Source organism: Amphiprion ocellaris, chromosome 6 (assembly GCF_022539595.1).
Source record: "Amphiprion ocellaris isolate individual 3 ecotype Okinawa chromosome 6, ASM2253959v1, whole genome shotgun sequence".
NCBI classification, from domain to species: Eukaryota; Metazoa; Chordata; class Actinopteri; family Pomacentridae; genus Amphiprion; species Amphiprion ocellaris.
The window spans coordinates 14383883-14404460 of record NC_072771.1 but is presented as its reverse complement, the minus strand read 5'-3'; the positions used below and the strand labels follow the sequence as shown (position 1 = coordinate 14404460).

Here is a 20578-nt window from a genome sequence, read left to right as displayed (position 1 = left end):
GGCTTGAGTGATTGGTTAAACTAAAATAAGACAACAACAGCAATTACCATTTATTCTGCCCTCCTTGATGTCCTCTTCAAGTAGCCATTACCTCCTCTCAAACATCACCATCAACAATGTAAAATTTGTGATAAAAGCAAATACGACTAACAGCAACACGCCAACCATCTTGGTTCCCAGCAGTGTTCTGTTTCTTAGAACTGAAGTTACAGGCATTAAATACTGTTTGTCATTGGTTTGGAGTGCTTGAAATTGATGATAAAGCTTTTTCAAAACAGTTGTGTCATCTTGTGAGTCAAGTGGACGGCTGATGTTAGATTGTGTTAGCAGGATGAATGCAGTTGGAGGGAGACTGTGCTGTGATAGGTGGTTAAGTTATGGTAGGTTGGGGGATTGGTTGTCCGGGTAGGTTGAGTCAGTCAATAGAGCAGATCCAGTCTAATCTGAAAACTACACTGTAATGAGACACCATGTCTGTAAACATTCATGCCACTAGCAAAGTAGCTATCAAAATTCAACTTTAAAGACTGTCACCGTGTTTCCAATCAGTAGCCTTCCTGATTGATAGAACGGTGACACTCCTTAAAGTTGAATTTGGTCGGATAGCATCACAAGGGCATTACGACCAGTACACCTCTTCATCAGAATTTAATTTTAGATTGAGCAGAAAATGAATCCAAATCAAGGTCAGCATCACACATGTACAGATTTAACGCTTGAAGAATCCATAATTTCATGAATCACAATTTTGTTGCACTGTGATGCACCACAGTATCCTAGAAGGTTGAAAAACTGAATCCAGCTAACTCTGAAGTTTGAGCATAAATTGACAAATGTTCCTCTGCATCAGGATTGAAATGCATGTTTTCATCTGGACAATAGTAATAACAATTAACATGTAATTTACACACTGTTATGCGTGTGTTCACTCTGAAGCTGACACGCCCATATGTCAGTTGGATCTAAACATTATTTTGCTTTATTGCTGTACAACACTGTCTCACACATCTATCTGTTCTCTTCTACAGGTGACTAAGATGGTGAAGACGGTGACCACCCGCACAGTGCGTCAAGTGCCCCTCGGCCCTGATGGTCTGCCCCTGCCTGAGGGCTCGTCCCCACTGGGCAGCTACACTGATTCCATCGACCGGCGGTACATGAAGAATGGAAATGACCGCTTCATCACGCCTCAAGCAACCTCCACCCTGACGCGCTCCTACAACAACTCCTACAACGATTCTTATGGCGAGACACCTGAGAGCCAGTACGTTCGCCACTACGGCCTGCACGATGGCTACGCTGATTTGACGGATAACTATGGCAGTCTGTCACGTGGCGTCAACTTCCGGCCGCCACGATACCCCTACTTGCCCAACAGCTACCGGCCGGAGAACAGCTACACGCTGCCTATTCGCAAGGATGACTATGGCCATGTGGCACAGCCCCAGGTGCCTATGGGTAGCAGCACTGTGGATCTGAACCGCTCACAACCAGAGCGCTTCCAGCCTGAGCCATATGGCCTGGAGGATGATCGCCGCAGCTTGGGCCCTGAAGAGGAAGAGCCATATGAGCTGGAGCCCGACTACTCCACTGCCAACCGACGTACCTTGCCAGGGGCTAACCGGGGGCGCACTCACCGGGAACCTCTTCGTGATGGGCCCCGAATCAGGTGAGGATAAATAGGAATGCAGGAAACACATGGTCTGCTAATCAAAGTGTAAATGTACAGATACATTTGCTGAGAAATGTTTGTTATCCATATCTGGTGTTGAAAACCTGACAGACTGTTTTTAGTGGTTCAGTTTATAATTGCTGGAATGAAATGACAGTTTTATGAAAGGGTGCAAGTTCATACAATATATGTGTTTTCATTTTTGCATTGGACAGTGAGTTCTTGTTCATATGCATGAGCACAGTCTATGCCTTGCCACAACATAAGATGAGACATGGGCATGATGAGAGAGAATAAAGAATACCTGTCTTGTTCTCACCATTAAAAAGACTACATTACAGTAAACGGATGTCTCCTCTCCTTAAGAAAGTTCTTGAGAAAAGAACTGAGGAGAAAACAAGGCTTTGATTGCTGTTTTTCCTGCAAGTGAAGAGTGAACATGTGTTTGTGTCAGAGGTAAAGAGGCGGGAATGATTGGAGATGTGACAACGAGGGACGGAATAGAGAGAGCAGGAGAGGACAGCAAGCTTTTGTCAGTCATCTCTCAAAGCCTTTCCCTTTTTTAGCAACCTTTGTTGAGGAGTATAACCCCTTGCTCCAGCAGGCAGAAAAAAACATCCCCAACAATAAGACCCTAAAATGGACTCTTGTCTCCTAATAGCTTCCAATCATTTAGGTTCCACCCAAAGGGGAGTCTGGGAAAAATGTCCACCCTCAAGTAAATTGAATCAACAGTTTGAAGTTGAGTCGGTCGGAATTGTGTGTTAAAGACCCTCTATTCGATCAGTGATCTGTAACAGAAGGATATTTTCAAGTTCTTTGCACTTTTCCACCAATCTGAGGGCAAAATGTTTGGGCCTGGAGCCAGATCGAACTAGAGCGAGTGGCAGTAAATGGCCACACAGGCAGCAGTGCAAATCATTGTTTTTGTCATGATCAAAGGTGCCGTCGATTTCAGGTTTGCCAGCTTGTTAATTAAGCTTATATACACACACATTTGTGTATTTGCAACTAGCTGGATTTAAACGCTGCAGCATTGATCTGCACGAGGCTCAAAAGAGCAGATGCCTAATCAGACTCTGTCTTTGCACACTTTGACTTCTATGTGACACTTACACACACACAGTATCCGTCTGTCTTACACATACACACTCTCAGAAAAATTCCACAATCTTCAGAAAATGAGTCATTCCCCCATCCGCCTAGTGAGAGGCGCTTGCCGTGACAGGCAATTTGTAGCCTGCCTTACATGTGTCACAACACAGCCCTAACAGCCACATACACCCTTTCAGACACACACACTGACAGCTGCTCACGTGAATACGCAAAAACAAACACACATGTTTGAAGCAACTAGACTTGCTGCTATCTGGGGTAATTGCAGCAGGAAACAAATTTCAAATCTTGCTTTCTGTTTGTTTCTTTTCTTAGTTTCACCTGCACTCACATCACCTGACATAGAAACACAAAGCACCGTTACACTATATGCCTTTTTTTCCCTCACAGGAACGGTGATAGTCAGATCTCACGGAGTGCCCAGTCTCTCCTGAGCACTCACACCGCGATTAGTATTCTGCCAAGAAGGGACCGGCGACTCCAAAGTGCTGTAATGAATCTGGGAATTAAAATGGTTTAATTACAGCTTATCATTGCATTTCAAGCCCTCAATTATGCTCAGACACAAATGAAGATGTTTAGTACTAAAACGGCTTTCCGCATTGGCACCAAGCGCTCATTTTGTAACTGCTGTGGTGTCCGCGTGTGTTCGCCTGTGGATTTGAATCATAAAATGTCATCGGGATTCCTTGAATGTGCCTCACTTTTAGAGTTCACTGTTGCATAGATGGAAGGCTAAATTAGAGAAAAAGGTGATTAAATGAGTGAAAACACATAAAAAATGTGGAACCTTCCATAATAGTTGCAAGGGGCCACTGCATGCTTTGATGAAAATGATACAAATTGTATGCTTTGTCATCTCTCTGAACACATTTACTGATGTCTTTGGCACTGGTAAAAAATATAGACTGTCACTTTAGTCACTTAACATCTAGCAGCACCAGCAAATTGAGCAGTTTTTATGCTGAAATCTAGAGTTACACCTTTTCTTCTGGTCTTCTTGAACCAAAAAAATGAACAAGATCATGATAGGATGTTAGCTCCTTAATGTAGCACACCCATATGAAAGCATCTGCATTTGTTATGTTTCAGTCCCCATTGACTTAGATTTCCCTCTGCCATCTGTCTGTATTAGTCAAGTAGATTATATGATTTTTAATAACCTATTTTTAATAGAAACCAAGAGAAAAAGTTTTAATTTGACTTTAATCACCTTATTTTGAATTACTAGGCAATTTCTCGAGATACACAAGTAATAATTTTAATGATACCACAACAATGAAAAACAAACAAATAAAAAATTTGTTCACACATAAAAATAAACTAAAGCTCTCACTCAGAGACACATTAAAGAACGAAAGCAAGTAAAACCTGGAGGGCGACCATGGCGGAGCACAAGGATTAAGGCTGTCAGTGGACTGCAGTGTCCAGATGGGGACCCTTCACCAGTGATCAGTCCTTGGAGTGGGCCACCGGGAGTGTGTCGTGTACGTGGAGGTGGTGTGGGACACAGGATCTCGAGTGTTTTTAGACACCAAATTCTCATAAGGGAGACCACTGGTCCCACCGACTGCAGCCTCAATCTGAGGAGGTCTGTTAGTTCGGATGGGGGTGATGATTGTGCCAGGCAGCTGCGGTCTTGGGAGATCTGCATGGAACCCGCAGAGAGAGCAACGGAGGGCGAGGGGTTGCCATTATCAAGAGATATGATTGGCAATTATGAGCCAGTGCAGCTGAACTTTACGTTTTTGTCATGTGCTTTCATGGCAGTTTGCATCTGTTGCGTTTAAGTGAAACTATTAAACATTCTATCAGACAGCGTTTTTATTGCTATCGATTTAGTGTCTATCACCGGTACATATCACTGTTGTTTTTTATGGACTGAGCCTAGTTGAAAGTGGAACTGCTATATGGAAATGCTATGACTTCATTTCGAGGCAATTTTTACATTGTTCTGTTTCAGTTTTACTGAATTTTGTCCATATTCAGTTGAGATTTTTCTTGCCTTTGAAACACTTTAAAGCTATCTGGTAGAAAAGTGATGCATCAATAGGGGTTTTTAGTATTACATTTAGTGTTTTCCTAAAGGTAGCTGAAAATGTAGCTATTGAGGGAGGGAAGGACATCTCATTTTCATTCACCGCCTGCTCAGACTTTGCAGATATGGTACATGTCTGCCTCCTCTATCTCTTTTCCCCACACTGTCTTGATGTGGTTGCATCTTAATCCCTCCCACTCCATCCTAACCCATTCTTTATGTGTGTGTGACACAGTTTATGTGTCCACAAGCTCCTGTCTGTGGGTGTGGGTGTCTTTATGCCAGTGTGATTAATAGCTGCTTTTGAACTGCCAGACTACAGGGGCGTCTTTAAGCTAATCTCTAATGGCTCATCTCTCCTTGAGCGATCCGCTCAGCTTCACCTGCCCACCTGCGTCCCGGGGTCACCACACACACATGCAGATATATAAATACGTGCATACATTCTCACATTCACTCAGCTCTTAATTGAGGGGGGAGGGGGTGTCCTAATCTAATCCAACAGAGTCCATAGGGAATGGCCTGTGGAAGGGATGTGACACTAGCCAGCTCAGCCCTCATCCCCTCTTCCTCGAATCTGCCAAGAGGCTTTCGCAGAGAGCCAAATTCTCTGTTAAATACTGTCCTTCCCCTCTGTCATGACTGAGGTTTTTCAGAAGCATCCCTTAAATTATAGAAGAAACAATGTCAGTGTCAGTGAAACAAGTGATGTTGGTAGTTGAAAATGCCATCAAACACCCTGAAAAATTAGAAAGTGGCAAGATATGAACAGTCCAGCTTTTCTGGGTTTTTTTAGTATCATTTTATTTTTCTTCCCTCTCCAGAGACTGTTGTGCACATTAAAACAGATATTGCCCATAATTCAAAATGAGGAATATGTTCAATAGTGAGTCAGTGAACAGCTCATAAATGCTGCCGAGATGATATGTGTACATATGAGATGCAAACATCTTCATCTGCGTCTCTAATCCTTTCAAGTGTATGTCCATTAATGGGCCTGCAGAAGAGGTGGGTCATGCATAGTCGCAACTGAAGGATGATGAAAGTAATTGACAGAAGATGAAGGAACAGAAGAATAGTGAGGATGTGACAAAGTCCAGATGAATAGATGAATGCTGAAGTTTGCGGACATGCATGCATCTGATATCTGTTGTCTTTTGTTCAGTTCTTTGTGTCATAGAACAAAACAAGTAAACCCACGCATCTGCAGATGAACGCACAGATACACACAAATAGCCCGGACATTTAGCAGCTCGATTAACATGAGGAGAGTGATCTGCTGTAATCACGCTCAGAGCCCTGCGTCTGGCGGCAGAGAGCCCTTTCACATCCTATGAATACACCCTTCCCTGTACACACAATGGCGCCAATTTAAATGCAAATCCTGACATTCCCATCGCTCAGCCTTGCGACGCCTGCTTTACCAAAAGCCCCGCCGCATCAGGCCAGATCTAAATGAGCCACGATCTGCACAACTGTACAACTTATCTGTGTGTTGAAGAGAAAATGTATGAGAAACACAGTGTGACGGATAATGAGAGGGAAAGCCACTGAGAAAAAGAGATACTGTGCATGACAACAGAGGCGGCGGTTATGTGTGCAGGTCTGTGCCATGACGATGATGCTAAGATTGTGAGCTGCCCCTTTCTTAGGGTGGGTTATTCCTGCCTCTCTTTGCCTTGTCATGTCCAATGTTCCGCGACACACGAGATCTGGATGATGGCCTCAGAGCGTGGGAGTGAGTGTGTTTAGATCTCAAAAACATTTAGTAACCACCAGCACGTGCACTCATACTAGCAAATTTCCCTGTTTTTCCATGTACTCTGTCATGCTGCTCAGTGTTTTCGCCAAACCTCAAAGCAGCAGTCGTTCTCCAAATGATGTGCTGTAATCAGGCTCTTGATTGGCCCCTCCTTCCACACTGTGGTTACTGGCTGCCTATAGAGGTTTGTGGCTCCCCAACATGTTCCACAAAGTTGAAAAAAATATGAATAAACTGATGATGCACCAGATCCACTTCAGTTTACGTTAGCTGCGTTTCTTTCAATGCTTTTCTTTTCCTGACATGGATCCATGTGCTGTGGTTCTCTTAGCTTGCAGCATTTGGACAGGAGGTCGCACTTGACAGTAGTGGTGTCACACTCCATCTCTATTAATCCTCTTTACATCCATCTGAATAGGGGATTTAGTATCTTCTAACAATGTTGAGGCGGGAGTTTTCCTCTCAGTGCATCTCATATCGATTTCCTTAGCAGTAAAATGCACAGTCGTGCCGTTAAAACCAATATGTTACTGTGAGGCTTGTGTAAAGGAAAACTCAACGGAGGAATACGCCTGAGCTGATATGGCATGCAGAAACACCCCCTCCCCCTTCACAGTATGCCTGGGAAGAAGTGTAAAAACACATAATTAACATAAAACTCATTAAAATTAAAGCTTGGTTTGGAATTCTCTGCCAACCACCGACGTTGGCCACCATTTTGTTGCACCACCAACCACCATACATCAAAGATGGTGAGAGGAGACCAGCTGGATTATGTAATGAGAGTAAACAAGCCTCAAGCTGTGGGGTGGGTGAGGGGATGATAATAGCTGTGCATAAGTACACAACCCTAATTAAATTCCTCTCCCTATGTCATAACTTTCCCTACCAAAATTCTCTCATCCTTTTACACAACTCAGTGGTACATGTTCAAAACCTAGATTTTTTTTTTCACAAATATTAATGTCAACCAGTAGTAAATGTGACTCCCTTGACTCCTCACAGTGGACCCTACAAGTGAAAAGTCTTTCCTATGATTAAAGAGCCTTAAGTCAAATAAATAGCACGCACTCCAGCAACAAATGATCTGTCACTGAAATTGAGTGCCCATATTTTCACCCATGTTCCAATAGAGAATTGATGAGGCTGTCTTTGGACTAAAGAACCATACAGAAAAGGCTCTTTGAGACTTGGGAAATAGTGAATCATTGAAGGAAACTCCCTTGCGGACCCCCTGGACTCCCCTCATCTTTTGCCATTTAATTCTGTCTCCGAAAATGAGCAGAGCTCGATGCTGTTAAAGTCCTCAGCTCTAACAGTAGTAATGCTAATGAGGCTAATGCTAGTAGAGAAGTCCCAGAGTGATGGTCATTAACATTTTAGCAACTGCATGCCAGTGTTCAGTGCTGTGAGCAAAGGGAGCCCTTGAGGCATCACCAGGGCTCATAGTCCTCCCCCAGGGGACAGCATAACTCTTTTCTCTTTTTCTCTGTTCCCTAGGGGAAATCAAACCCTTTCTCTGCTGTATATGGTGGCTTCCTAAAAAAACTTCACAAGACTTTCCTTCAAAGCCTTTTCGTTGGTGTTGACTTGTCTCTTCTTCTTTGTGAACTGCCCGTTTTTTCTTTGTGCAATCTTCCCCTGTCTCTCAGTCACCCTCTCTAAGACTTTATGTTTGTTGAAGTCTGACATGTTTGTTGCCGCCACCTGACAGGAAGAATAATAAGGAGATTGTTGCCTACCTTATTGTTCATATTGCAAAGAATTGCCACCACAGCCCTTCTGACAGACCTGTTAATAACAGACCACAGTTCACCAGGTGTTCCCCTCACTCTCTGTCCTGCACGCTGTCCCTTCCGTCGCTCACTTATTTTCATCTCTTACTCACCCCTTCCTCTACTTTCCCTTTTCCCCCTCATTAGTCAGTGGCTCTCACCTCAGTTGACTTCTCTCAATGTCTTCCCCCCGGCTGCTTAATTCTTCTCTCAGACAAATCTGTCTGAGTCACCCTCTATTTACCTCGTCCATCTCCCTCGTCCTAACCGTCCTCTCCTCTTTTGTCTCCCAGAGGGTATCCAGATGACCCCATTGAGGCAGAGCTGATCGATGAGCGCCACCCTTACATCCACGGCATGTATTCAGCACCACTGGCTCAGCCGGAGAGAGGCAGCATGGCCAGTCTGGACCGCATGGGTGGCCGGCGTTCGCCCTCCATCGACAGCATCCGCAAAGATCCACGTTGGCGTGACCCAGATCTCCCCGAGGTCATCGCTATGCTAGGCCACCCCATCGATCCAGTCAAGTCCAACGCCGCTGCCTACCTGCAGCACCTGTGCTACGAAAATGACAAGATTAAGAAGGATGTGCGGCAGCTGAAGGGGATTCCTGTTCTGGTGGGGCTTCTGGATCACCCCAAATCCGAAGTCCATCGCAAGGCTTGTGGTGCCCTGCGCAACATCTCCTATGGCAAGGACAATGACAACAAGGTGGCCATCAAGAACTGTGACGGCATCCCGGCACTCGTTCGCCTGCTGAGGAAGACCAATGACATGGAAGTTCGAGAACTCATCACCGGTAAGATAAACATTTCTATATGAAATTAATAGTTTGACATTGTAGAAAATGTGCTCTGTCTTGTCTGAAGTTTGAAAAGATTGATACGACATACTAAATATGATAATACAGTCAGCAGTTGGTTAGCTTAGCATAAAGACTGGAAAAAGGAGTGAAATGGTTAGTCTGGCTCTGTCTAAATGTAGATAATCTGCCTACCAGCATGAAGCTCAGTAATTAACATGTTGTATCTTGTTGCTCACGTGCAAAAAAATAAATAAAAACAGGAAGTTGAAACTCTGAACCTCAAGCAGTTAGATCACACATTTTATTTCTGGCAATTTTGTAAGTAAGACTTATAGAAGAGAGTGATTTTGAATATCGTGATTTTAAGCTTAGATTGGTTATCTGACCAAATAGCACATCACTGAAATGTGAAGATTTTTTTATGTTTTCAGAGTTTTTGGCCCTGATAAATAGTTTTTAAGATATAACATACCTTTTAAACATGCTGGCAGGTTTTGAATATTGAGTTAATAGGAGCATAACGATGTAAAGAGGTTGATTAAGTGTATTTGCTCAAATGTTAAACTGTTCCTTACTTCCAGTGAACAGTAGAATGACAAAATGACATTAAAACATTAACATTATTTTAATTAAATAGTTTAAAATAATCCAAGCAGTATTAATATTCTTGTTAAACTACTTAAGCCACATATTGTCACATAAATACTATTTATGAAATGAGCAGAAATTGAATCTGTATGGTGGGTAGATGTCTTGAAATTATGATGTGAGGATGTGATCGTATCATTTTCTTGTTGGACAAATAATTTGCAGTTTGGTGTTCTGACAGCTTCATTTTTATGTACGAAGTTTTGCTTCCAGTTTTCACATCACAACATGTCAGTGTCAGAATATATTTAACTCAATTTGTCGCCACCATATCATCCAGCTCCACTACAAGCTCTCAATCAGAGCATTTTGTGAATTTTTATGTTCATGTTTTTCTTCAAACTACTTTAAAAAGATGTGTCATGTAGCTGATGTTTTTTTCTTAAATCAGTGCAGCAGATAGGTGTGATAGCATTCCTCCTTGTAAGACATCATTTATGATCACCCCACTGTGAGTAAAGGATTCTTTACAAAAACCACCTGCACAGCAGTCAAGCCTGTTGGCTGTCCTCTCCACTGACTGTGGGATTCCTCTTTCTGTTGGCCTAATTAGTTTCAACTCTCTTTCACATACTGAAGTGCTGCTTTGAAGCCTTTAAGCCGATATGATAGTACCTTAGTATGCCAGTCCTTTCCAATCACTAGCTGCATACTTCACTTCACTTCTGTATTCCGTCCAGTTGGCTGCCATAATCTTATGCTCAGCATAGTAATGCAGGCCTGTGAGTCATGTATCATCATCATAGACCCCTTGCATTATGTGATAACTTTGTGTCCCAGGCATACTTGCTTAATTAGCACTGAAGTGCATAATTCCCTATATGCTAGTAAGGAGAGATAGCCGTGCATTCAAAGCTGTAATTAGTCATTCTTTTAATTTTAGAGAAGATACATTTTCAGTAAATGGCTTTGCAGAAGTCTCTTCTTAGCACTTGTTGAGCTTAACATAAGTTAATAAGCAAATTAGTGAGTCTTAAATCAACAGTGATCATAAGGATCACTGTTGAGTCATAATATAGAACAATCATTGTAATAATATATGATTAACCTTTACACAGCACTGTAAGCAGGAAGAGACAGATAGAAAGTGGAAGGATATTCTATAGAAAAGCTGAAAGCGTATAAATATTGATCCTAGTGGAAAAAAGCTATTAGCTGCATTCTGTAATGAAATATGTTTTAATTCCTTTAAGAGGAGCTATTGATTCAGATGCTGTAACAGGGTTTCTTCTCCTTGACCTGGTAAATGTCAGCTGGGGAATACAGTTGTGTGTGTGTGTGTGTGTGTGTGTGTGTGTGTGTGTGTGTGTGTGTGTGTCTGTGTGTGTGTGTGTGTGTGTGTGTCTGTGTGTCTGTGTGTGTGTGTGTGTGTGTGTGTGTGTGTGTGTGTGTGTGAGCTCACATAATCCTCGACACGATTGGTTTGACCTGACACTCTTTGGATGGTATGCACACTTTGCCATGTGAGAAGGGGCTTTTGTTTTCAGTGTACACGTGAAAAATGAGAACCGCTCTAAAGTGAGATACTTGACCTTTGTGGAGTTGCTGCCAAGTGGAAAATACTGTGTGCTCACCACCCAAACACATGAAAGGAGTTACTTTTTAGACAATTTTACAATTTTGAGTAGAAAAATTGTGATTAGTCTGGGTTTTGCCAGCCGTCAGTGGTTTCTAGCTGGGTGTCATTTTGTGAATATCTGTGAGGCTGTGAGGTAAATATCAGTAACACATACTGTACTAGCTATTGACTGCTTCATTCCAGACGTATTGACAGTGATATCAGTTCTTCAATACCCCGTGCTTGTTGAACTGTTGTGTGCATGCAGTGTTGTCTCCTTTGGTGTGACAAAGATGTTGCGGTGAGCGATGACTGTGCCGCAGCAGAAAGGATTGCCTTTACAGCACTATGGTGCTCAGTATCGTTGCTAAAAATAACCCTGCACCACAAGACAAGGAGGACAGAATGGAGGGAGGCTTTTTGCCCCTCTCTCACTCATTATCCAACCGTCCCTTGCTCATTCTAATTTTTTCACTCCTTCATTCATTATCTACACTTTGGCTGATTCTCTCTCTCTATCTCTCTCTCTTTCTCTCTCACTGATTTTCTCTCTATCCCTCTCTCCAGCTTTAGGTTTCCATTGCCAGTGCTCCGGCCTCAGTGAAAACAGGCCAGTCACAATGCAAGCTCAGCTTACAGCCTCAGCCAGTGTGGCTGGAATTGGCCGTGTTTTTCTACAATTAAATATAATTGGGGGGTTTTAAATATAGGCCCCTTTTCTTAGTCCATGTGTTTAAGAGTTTGCTCTTGGAGTTTGTGCTGTCCCTGTAAAACCACAGAGAGCTCTGTTTTCTACAGGGGGAAACGGGTGACGTGGAAGCGGGTTTATTTTCCAACACATAAGACAGACAGACAGACCAGTCGTTCATATTTTTAGAGCTTCGTAGCGTTCAGAGTAATTCTATTTTCCCTCCCGGTAGGCTCTGGGCTGTTTGTGCCCTCCAGCAATTCCCACTCTGGAAATGTAGATTATTAAGCGGATTTGTCTCCTGTTTTTCCTGCAGGAGATGTCTGGGTTTTTCTGGACTGACAGTCAGGCAGGTGCCTGCTACAAGCCTTTGTCGTTTGGATGAAAAATGCATATGTTTGCTGGGATTTAGGCTAGAAGAGAGATAATGTCTAGACGCACATGAATGCCCTGTGCCAAGCTTTTGTGCTTTTGTGCATAATATAAACAGTGTTCTCTCACAGCTGCTTTAATTTAAAGTAGAAAAACATTTTTGACACTGTATGCGGTTTTAAAATTGGAAGAATAAATTACAACAAAAACACAGCATTTACGGTCAACTGTGAGATTATTAAAGGTTGACACGGTAGTGTTTAGGTTGATGAACCAGCAACTAATTTAACAATTTTCATTAAAATCTGAAATCAGCTTTAAAAGACACAACACAACGTTAGCATTCATTTGGAGGTCTATTGTTTGTCAACCTGAGAAGCAGAAAAGTAATATTCACCCACGCTGCGCAGTCAGGTGATACTTCTCTGTGCATTAGTCACTATGAGCTACTTTAAGTCAGTTCATCTATTGCCACCACTAAAATGGACTTTATTAAAGCTGGGTTAAAACATGGACAATGTTTAATATTATATGCACTTAAGAATCTGTTGTTCAAAAATTTACTCCTTCATTGTAGTAGAAAAAAAGTACTGACACTTTGAATTTTTTTTTTTATCTGTAACTTCATTGCTACTGTAGTGCAGCAAGCTCCTGTGTCAAACTGTCCTTCACCTCTGCAGTAACAGACAGCAAAATGTTTTTCACAGCAGGCATGTAAAGAGCAGGAGAACTATGGTTGTATTTAATGACATGTTTTGTAACGGATGAGTCTAGGGCTGCAGCCATTGATTATTTTAGTAGTTAGGTACTCTGCTGGTTATTCTAGAAATCAATAACATAATCAGATAAGAAATAGTTTTGATTTATTAGGAAGCAATGGTACATTTAAAAAAAAGAACAAGTAAAACAGATATTTTACAGTGAACCGATAAGTGGTTTCCTTTGTAGAAAAATTACAATTCCCATTTCTTAAATTGCACACCCCTGTACCTAAAATGAGTCCTGTGCGGAGTTTAGACATAATTCCAGCTCTCTGGGAAAAGTTAGAGAGATAAAGAAGCATATTCTGACAGGCAGAATAACAGGCTGTCAGAATATTCTCCACAGTTACTTTGAGGACATCCGTCAGAATTTGGCAGGATTTCAAAAAGGCTTCTGTACTTGACTCTGCGCTTTACTTGCCTTCCTCTCAACTAGCACTCATATTGTTAACAATACCTTTTGTGGGGTCCGCTCTGTGGCCTGGATGCCTTCTATAGCGATGCTGACACACTGATGTTGTGTTATTGTAGTACAACAATTTTGGTTAACTCACTTTTTTTGCATTGATGATCTTTAGTAATGGAGTTCCGGTAGTTTCTCAATGAATTGTTTCAGCAGCGGCTGCATTCATGTGTGCTTGAGTGGCTTACTAATCCACTCGGTGGGACTTTGTTAGTGTTATTAATTACACCTGTGGCTTCCTTGCAATGATGGATCAAAAGATCCTTTGTGAAAAGGGTCTATGGATACTGTTAAAGTCTATCAGCAAGTCTCAAGGCAGAAGTGAAATCGCATTTGACACTGTAAAATAAACCAGGCAGAAACAACGAAAAGAAGCACAGTTGGTGATATTTTTCATTTTACTCAGAACTACTGACAAAACAGCATCAACATCATTAGCTTGTACATCCCCTCTCAGCTGAACTATGAAGGACACTGCAGGACAATGAGTACAGTTCAATGCCGTATTTAACTCTAATGGTGGACAACTGTGGAATCTGAAGAATACACATCAAATTGAATTAAGATTTCTACCCCTATGGTATCCTCACTGCTGTCCCTTCATCTAATATATGCACATATTGCTGCATTACAAAACACTTAAACACAGTGTCAACATGATGAACTGACCAGCACTGACCAGTGAGTGTTCACTAAATATGTGATCAAACTGCACAGTGTCCATCGTGCTCATGGTTACTGACTACAGATGCAAATTTTAAACATTTTTTTCAACCAACAGTCATCCACTTTTACAATCAATAATGGATTGATCGCTAAATTTATGAAATACAGTGGACGTTTTTCCATATAATTAAAAAAACATTCAGCTGCCAACATGTGATGTTTGCCACAAAATTTATTCAAAGCAAACTACAGGGTACTGAATTGTAGCAATAGCAATAGCAATATGTATTAACTTCATTAAAACTGCTTTCAACGGTTGCCCCAACAAAATCCAAAGAACTTAACACTACAAACAAGCTGCAGTCTGTCATGGTAACTTACCTGTACAGTTATTTATCTCTTTGCAGTTGTTTGATGTCAAAATAATCCTTACAACTGATCTACATGATGTCCTTATGGGTATTCAGGAAACACACCTGTAACTCCATCTCTTTAAGCAGGAAACACACCTGTAACTCCATCTCTTTACGCAATGCAACCAGGTACTAGAGCAAATGTACAATGTTCTCTGACATGCGTGTACCTTGTATTCTGCCTTACTGGTTATATATATTTTTGATCATTTAAATGAATAATTATTTAATCAATTAACTATGAATTATAAATAATTCAGCCCTTGGGCTAACTAAACCTTGTATTATTTTTTAAGAGACACTTTTGTTTAGGATGCTGGTCTCAGCAAAGTTTCAATATTTAAAACCTCTTCTTTTGTGCACTTTTACGTATATAAGCCACACATACATACACACTGGTATGAGTCATCGGGGTAAGTCATTTATGAGAAGGGAAACACACATGAGGTCCCCCAACATAATCTCTGAGACACCCCACTGAGTTCATATATGTAGGTCTGTGTGTGTGTGTGTCTGTATATGTATTTCCAAGCACTTCCTACCTGATGTCATTAACTGCTTTCTGCCTGATGTTCGCTCCCCATTGAGATCTCACCCACACACACCCACATACACGTATTTATATAGGCATCTTTAGTTTCTCTTATTTTGTGGACATTTGCTGTAGCCTAAATCTGCTTATTTCTTCCTCCTCTTCTCATGCCTATTGCTTGCCCTTCCCCTTTTTTTCTAAACTGTACCTCCCTCCTTTTTTTACCACTGAGTACATGATGGATGACATTAGGGGTGAGGAGGAGAACGGTAATGGGCAGAACTAAGTTAATGGCCCTGCTTGAAGAGCAACATGCCTGCCAGTGGTGCCTGGAAAATTCAATTAGCCTCAGCCACAGCTCCAGTCCCATTCCCAGTCCTGCTCCCAGTCGCTCCGGCCCTCACATCCAGGTATCACAGAGGGAAATAAACGGGGATGTAATAAAAGAGAAAGGAGTAAATAGAGAAACAGGAGGCAACATTTGGTTAATAACTATCTCGCATGTCTCCTTTGGCATTTTGTCATTTACTTTGGCAAATATGCACACACTGTTTTGATGTAAGCGTTGTTGGGTTCTATGAGACTGACAAAAATTTGACAACTCAAAGTGTCTGCGGCAGTAAGTGATGGAAGCAGCAGGTAATATTGTTTTACTTGGCCTGCGGCTGGATGCATTTTAAATAAAGAAAACAAAGCACAGGTTTATGGGTAAAGCCAGACAAAATGAGAGATTGTTGTTGCACACATATCAGATAACAATGATTTTATGGAAACTGAAGCCTAGATGTCTTAGGAGGTCTTTGTTTAGCAGAATGAGTTCTGTTTACAGGGCTATATATATTCCAATTTATTTTAAAAGCTGTTTCGGCCTTTCATTTCATTATATGCAGCTTTTTAGAAGCTTATTTTCACTGCCAACTCAACCAGACTGTTTACCCCTTCAGAATTTTTCTCCAAGAGATAAACAACATTAATAAACCAGAAAGGAATAACATTTTTAGATCTTAAAAGAAGTTTGACTTTGTTATGAAAGGTCACGGTTAAGTGTGATGTTTACATTATGGCCCTGCTAAAAATCCAGGCTTCATTAGATAAACTTGGGAGAAATGTGACTTATCTGGCTAAGGTCATAATTCAGTACTTGAACCTGTGGCTTCTTTTCCCTCTGGATGTAAACACTCTGCATAAAGATCTGATCATCAAAGCTAACCTGAAGGTGTAAATACAACCACTGTCTAAAAACTGATTTTTTTAAACCTGTTAGAAAGCACAGTTAATCTGTAGCAAGACAGTTTAAATTTATTTGTGGTCACTCACTGCTGATGATGACCTGAAATGTTAGTGGGACAAGAGGATGAAGGCTCGTTCACGAGGAATAGCAGATTATATGGGAACACCAGTTAGTTCCCAGTTTGTAAAACTGTGTAAAATGGTAACTACAGAGGTGGGTGTTGGTGGTGATCCTCAGCTCTCCATTTCCTGACATGTATACTGTGTTATAACACCAACCTGAGTTTTCTGGACTTTAAGAAAACCAAAAAAGTGATTTTTGATTTTGGAACACAAGACAGATCACTACAGGACACGTTGAAGTTTCATTCAGCTACGTTTTCATCTACTCAAAATGTGATCCATGTCATGTCAATAAAATCTAGTTGCAGGTAGAAAATTAGCAGTATTTACCTAAATCAGTAAAGTGTATAATAAACTAGTAAGGTTTCATAGCTAATCATTGATGAACAGAACCTACATCATGGCTATACTAGGATTGTTTCCAGTAATATGTTGCATAGTGTCTCATAGACATTAGTTTTATATCCCTAGACACTGGAGTCTCAGCGTAAATCTGATGTAACAGGAAGCTTCAGGAAGAATTCCACCAAAAATTCTCAAACTCTGTAATTTTTAACCAGCAGCAGCATTTTAGATTCTATGATCACCTGCACAATGTTGCTGAAATAGATGCAAACTGACTGTTTCTCAAACCCAAAGTGGCTCTGCCTCATGTGCCGATACAGTAATTAACTAAGGCAGTTTGCTCACAAGTTTAAAGTTTGACAACTCATATTCCAACCAGGCTGACTCCAGTAGTCTCCTTGTGATGCAAAGATAAGTCTGGCTACAGTGTATGTATTCTTGATGCTGATATCAGGTGTAAATAAAATCCAATGACACCAAGCACACAGATCATTGTTCCCATTATATATAATGTGAGCCTTTGACATCACAATTGCATACTATCTGCCTCAGGGCTGTGAGACAGCAGGACATCCCCAACACGCCCACCTTTGACAAGCTGACAGAGGACAGCAAATGGACTAAACCTGATACAGAGTCACTGGCCTGAAACAGTGGCAGGACGGGGGATGGAGATCGTCACTTCCACAGCAGTCTGTCATCCTAAATAATATTCTGTCAGTGGGCTGCATGCCTGTCGTATTTGATGGATCACAGCCACAGCAAAGACATGCCTTTTCCTCCCCTCTGGCATATGTGATGTGTGTGGAGCTGACTGATTTCACCGGCCTGAGCAGTGTTTCAGCCGAAACACTGAAGGTGACGGTGAAGAACTTGGGGAGGAGAAAGATTGCATGACTGGATGTTGCTTAATGCATTATGTTGGTGGACAAGGCTCGGGCATAAAGAACTAAGGTTTGCATGAGCCGGGTCATTATATAACTGAGGGACTTTTGAAGTCAATGGGATATATTTTGCACACATTTTTATTAAAAGAACAAAACTAATGTCAAAAAAAAAATGTCAACTATGATACCTGTCAGTTATGTTACAAAAAGTCCCACAATTATATATTGACCCAGCCACTGTTTGCTTCTCTACATTTTTTTTGTCCAAACCAAGTTAAGTCAAAGATGCATGCTGGAAAGCATTTCTAACCATATCGGATATTAGCTGTTGAACCTATTTTACATTAATGTAGAAACAATAACACTCAACATGCACTGCATAAATAAGAGACATCATGCATTATTAATTTCAAAATAAGGTGTACACAGAAGATTTGAATGTTAAACATAATATCATAAAAATGAATAAGATAGAGTCATTTAGGGCAGAAATATGTGGCACATTGCAGAGCTCATATATTCCTTCCTAAGTACAAAATATTTCCCATACAGTCCTGACGAAGACACAATAATAGAAGGTTTTTTGTCATTCTTAAGCTCACAATGCTCATTGACTGCACACTAAATGTTGCCTGTCACAAGTAAAGCTGATGCTAATGATACAACAGTGGAGGTAATCAAGCTGTCAGCCTGGCGGGCAGACATTAATGCTAGCTAGCTGTCATTATATCAGGTGCACACACCACAAGTGCACATTTGTTTTTAATTGGATTCATGCCTGGATACTGATACTTGCTCTCATATGCTTTCATGCGTTTGTTCAGAATAAGCGAGGAAACTAACCCTGTGTAAAAGAGTGGAGAAAATATGCACTAGGGGTAGAGCATGCAAACTTTGTTGGAGTTAAAATTCTGCAAAAGAGTTCAACCAACCTTCACCAGTGCAGAATTTTATAGATGAGAGAGTCAAGCAAGAAAATGTGGTGGTTTTTGGCATTAGTTTTATTCGTATCGCATCTTGTTAACTTTTCTTATTTGGGTTTCACTCTTTTGAGTAGTTCAACCTCGTTCAAGTCATAATTCTCAGAACATACCAAAAAAACTGCAGTTCTTCAAATGGCTAGTTGAGGCTGGTTCCAAGAAGGAGTTAGTCCTCATACACGACCATGTTAAAATGTACAACTTTACAGCAGAAGTAAACATATTTACAGCCTGGTACAAAAATAACAGTATTGGTTGCTATAGCAAATTTTTCTGACCATGACAACCATACGGGGTGAAATATTATATAACATCAGTTTTATAAATTATATTAAGGCTTAGTTTTATGCATAATTAAGGGCACTTTGAGTGACAGGTGTACAATCACACAACAGTTCATGGCCCACAGACATTTTCATGGCATACCTCAGCTCCAGTCATTCTCTTCCTATTTGCTTTTGGAAAAGCCAGGAGTTAGGAAGATTCAGGCACTGCCAAAATGGCAATGGCCAGAGCCTCCACACTGAGCTTGAAATGTGATCTTTGGAGAAATAATCACTTAATTATAAAATTAATGAAATACAGTAAAAATTTGCATTTGATGATGTAGAAAATCTCAGACACAAAGTGTAACAGTAGAAATTTCAGGAACAGGTAAAGTTAACACCAGGTATTTTGAATTACATATCATTCAGTAGTTAATAATTATGTATCCTGGACAGCTATTTAATGATACAATTAAATCCTGAGACGGATGTCTCACTTTCACAAGCATTTTCTGCACCCGATGCACAACATGGCTATAGGAACGCTGTCCATGTTAAGTGGAGCTAACTCTGTAAACATCAACACTGACACTGGCCTGAGGCAATTAATCATTACAGAAGTCTCTGTCATGGTGACCCAGCGCTGGCTAAACTCCCACAATGCTCTTGGTCACACAAACACTGTTTTATGCGTGTCTGTAGTCTTCCTGTAGTCAGAGCAGCCACCTCCTTGGGTCACTACAGTATTTAAAAAGTACAAACTGCAGTTTTCCGTCTCGTTAAATAGTAAGTCTATCAATCATTGACACCCCATCAATTTAATGACATACTGCATTGCTAACATAAATATTAATGAGCTGAGCAGAGGTTCATTATAGAATGTGAAATTCTGTGGTATGCCTGTCTTGCCAGTAGCTCTTATCTAACATCTCATTTTCACTTTTAATTTGTGCCAAAGGGTTGTGTGCAGGTTTGTGTGTGTTTGCATGTACAAACTTGGATGTAGTGGGGAGAGATATAACGATCTTCTTTATTATTTCCTGACAAAAGCTCTTAAATGTGCAAAGGTAAAGACAGCAAGTCATAAGGGACTCTTGAAGTACAATAAAATGCAAACAGCACTGACCAAACACTGACTTAACACTACACACACAGAAACACACACTCTTGGGTGGAACAATGGCTAGATCTGGATGGATAACAGCATTTAATAAAGGCAGAAAACAAACATGTAAATAATGCTGGTGTAATTTCTCCAATCAGAGATTCCATTATGCTGATGGAAGAACAGCCACATGTTTAAATAACATCTCAGCTCATTTTGGTCCAAGTTAACGCACCATGAAAGTGCCTGTAAAAAAAAAAAAAAAAAAAAAATCAATATTGAATTTGTAGAGGTATGAAATTTACTGTAAACGCATGAAGCACAAAATTAAACCAGCCGTCACTCAACAATGCAATTATCTGCGCTTTGGTTG

The 20578-nt window shown here is 41.0% G+C and overlaps 1 protein-coding gene across 13 annotated transcripts in view; it reads left to right on the top strand.

The window, feature by feature from the left end:
* arvcfb (ARVCF delta catenin family member b) overlaps window positions 1-20578 on the top strand; it is a 274511-nt gene that overhangs the window by 182497 nt on the left and 71436 nt on the right. For all 13 annotated transcript variants that reach the window (XM_055011233.1, XM_055011229.1, XM_055011239.1 and 10 more), the window contains 2 exons: window positions 1029-1669; window positions 8657-9162. In XM_055011233.1, coding sequence (XP_054867208.1) covers window positions 1029-1669; window positions 8657-9162 — 1147 coding nt within the window. The remainder of the gene's footprint in view (window positions 1-1028; window positions 1670-8656; window positions 9163-20578) is intronic.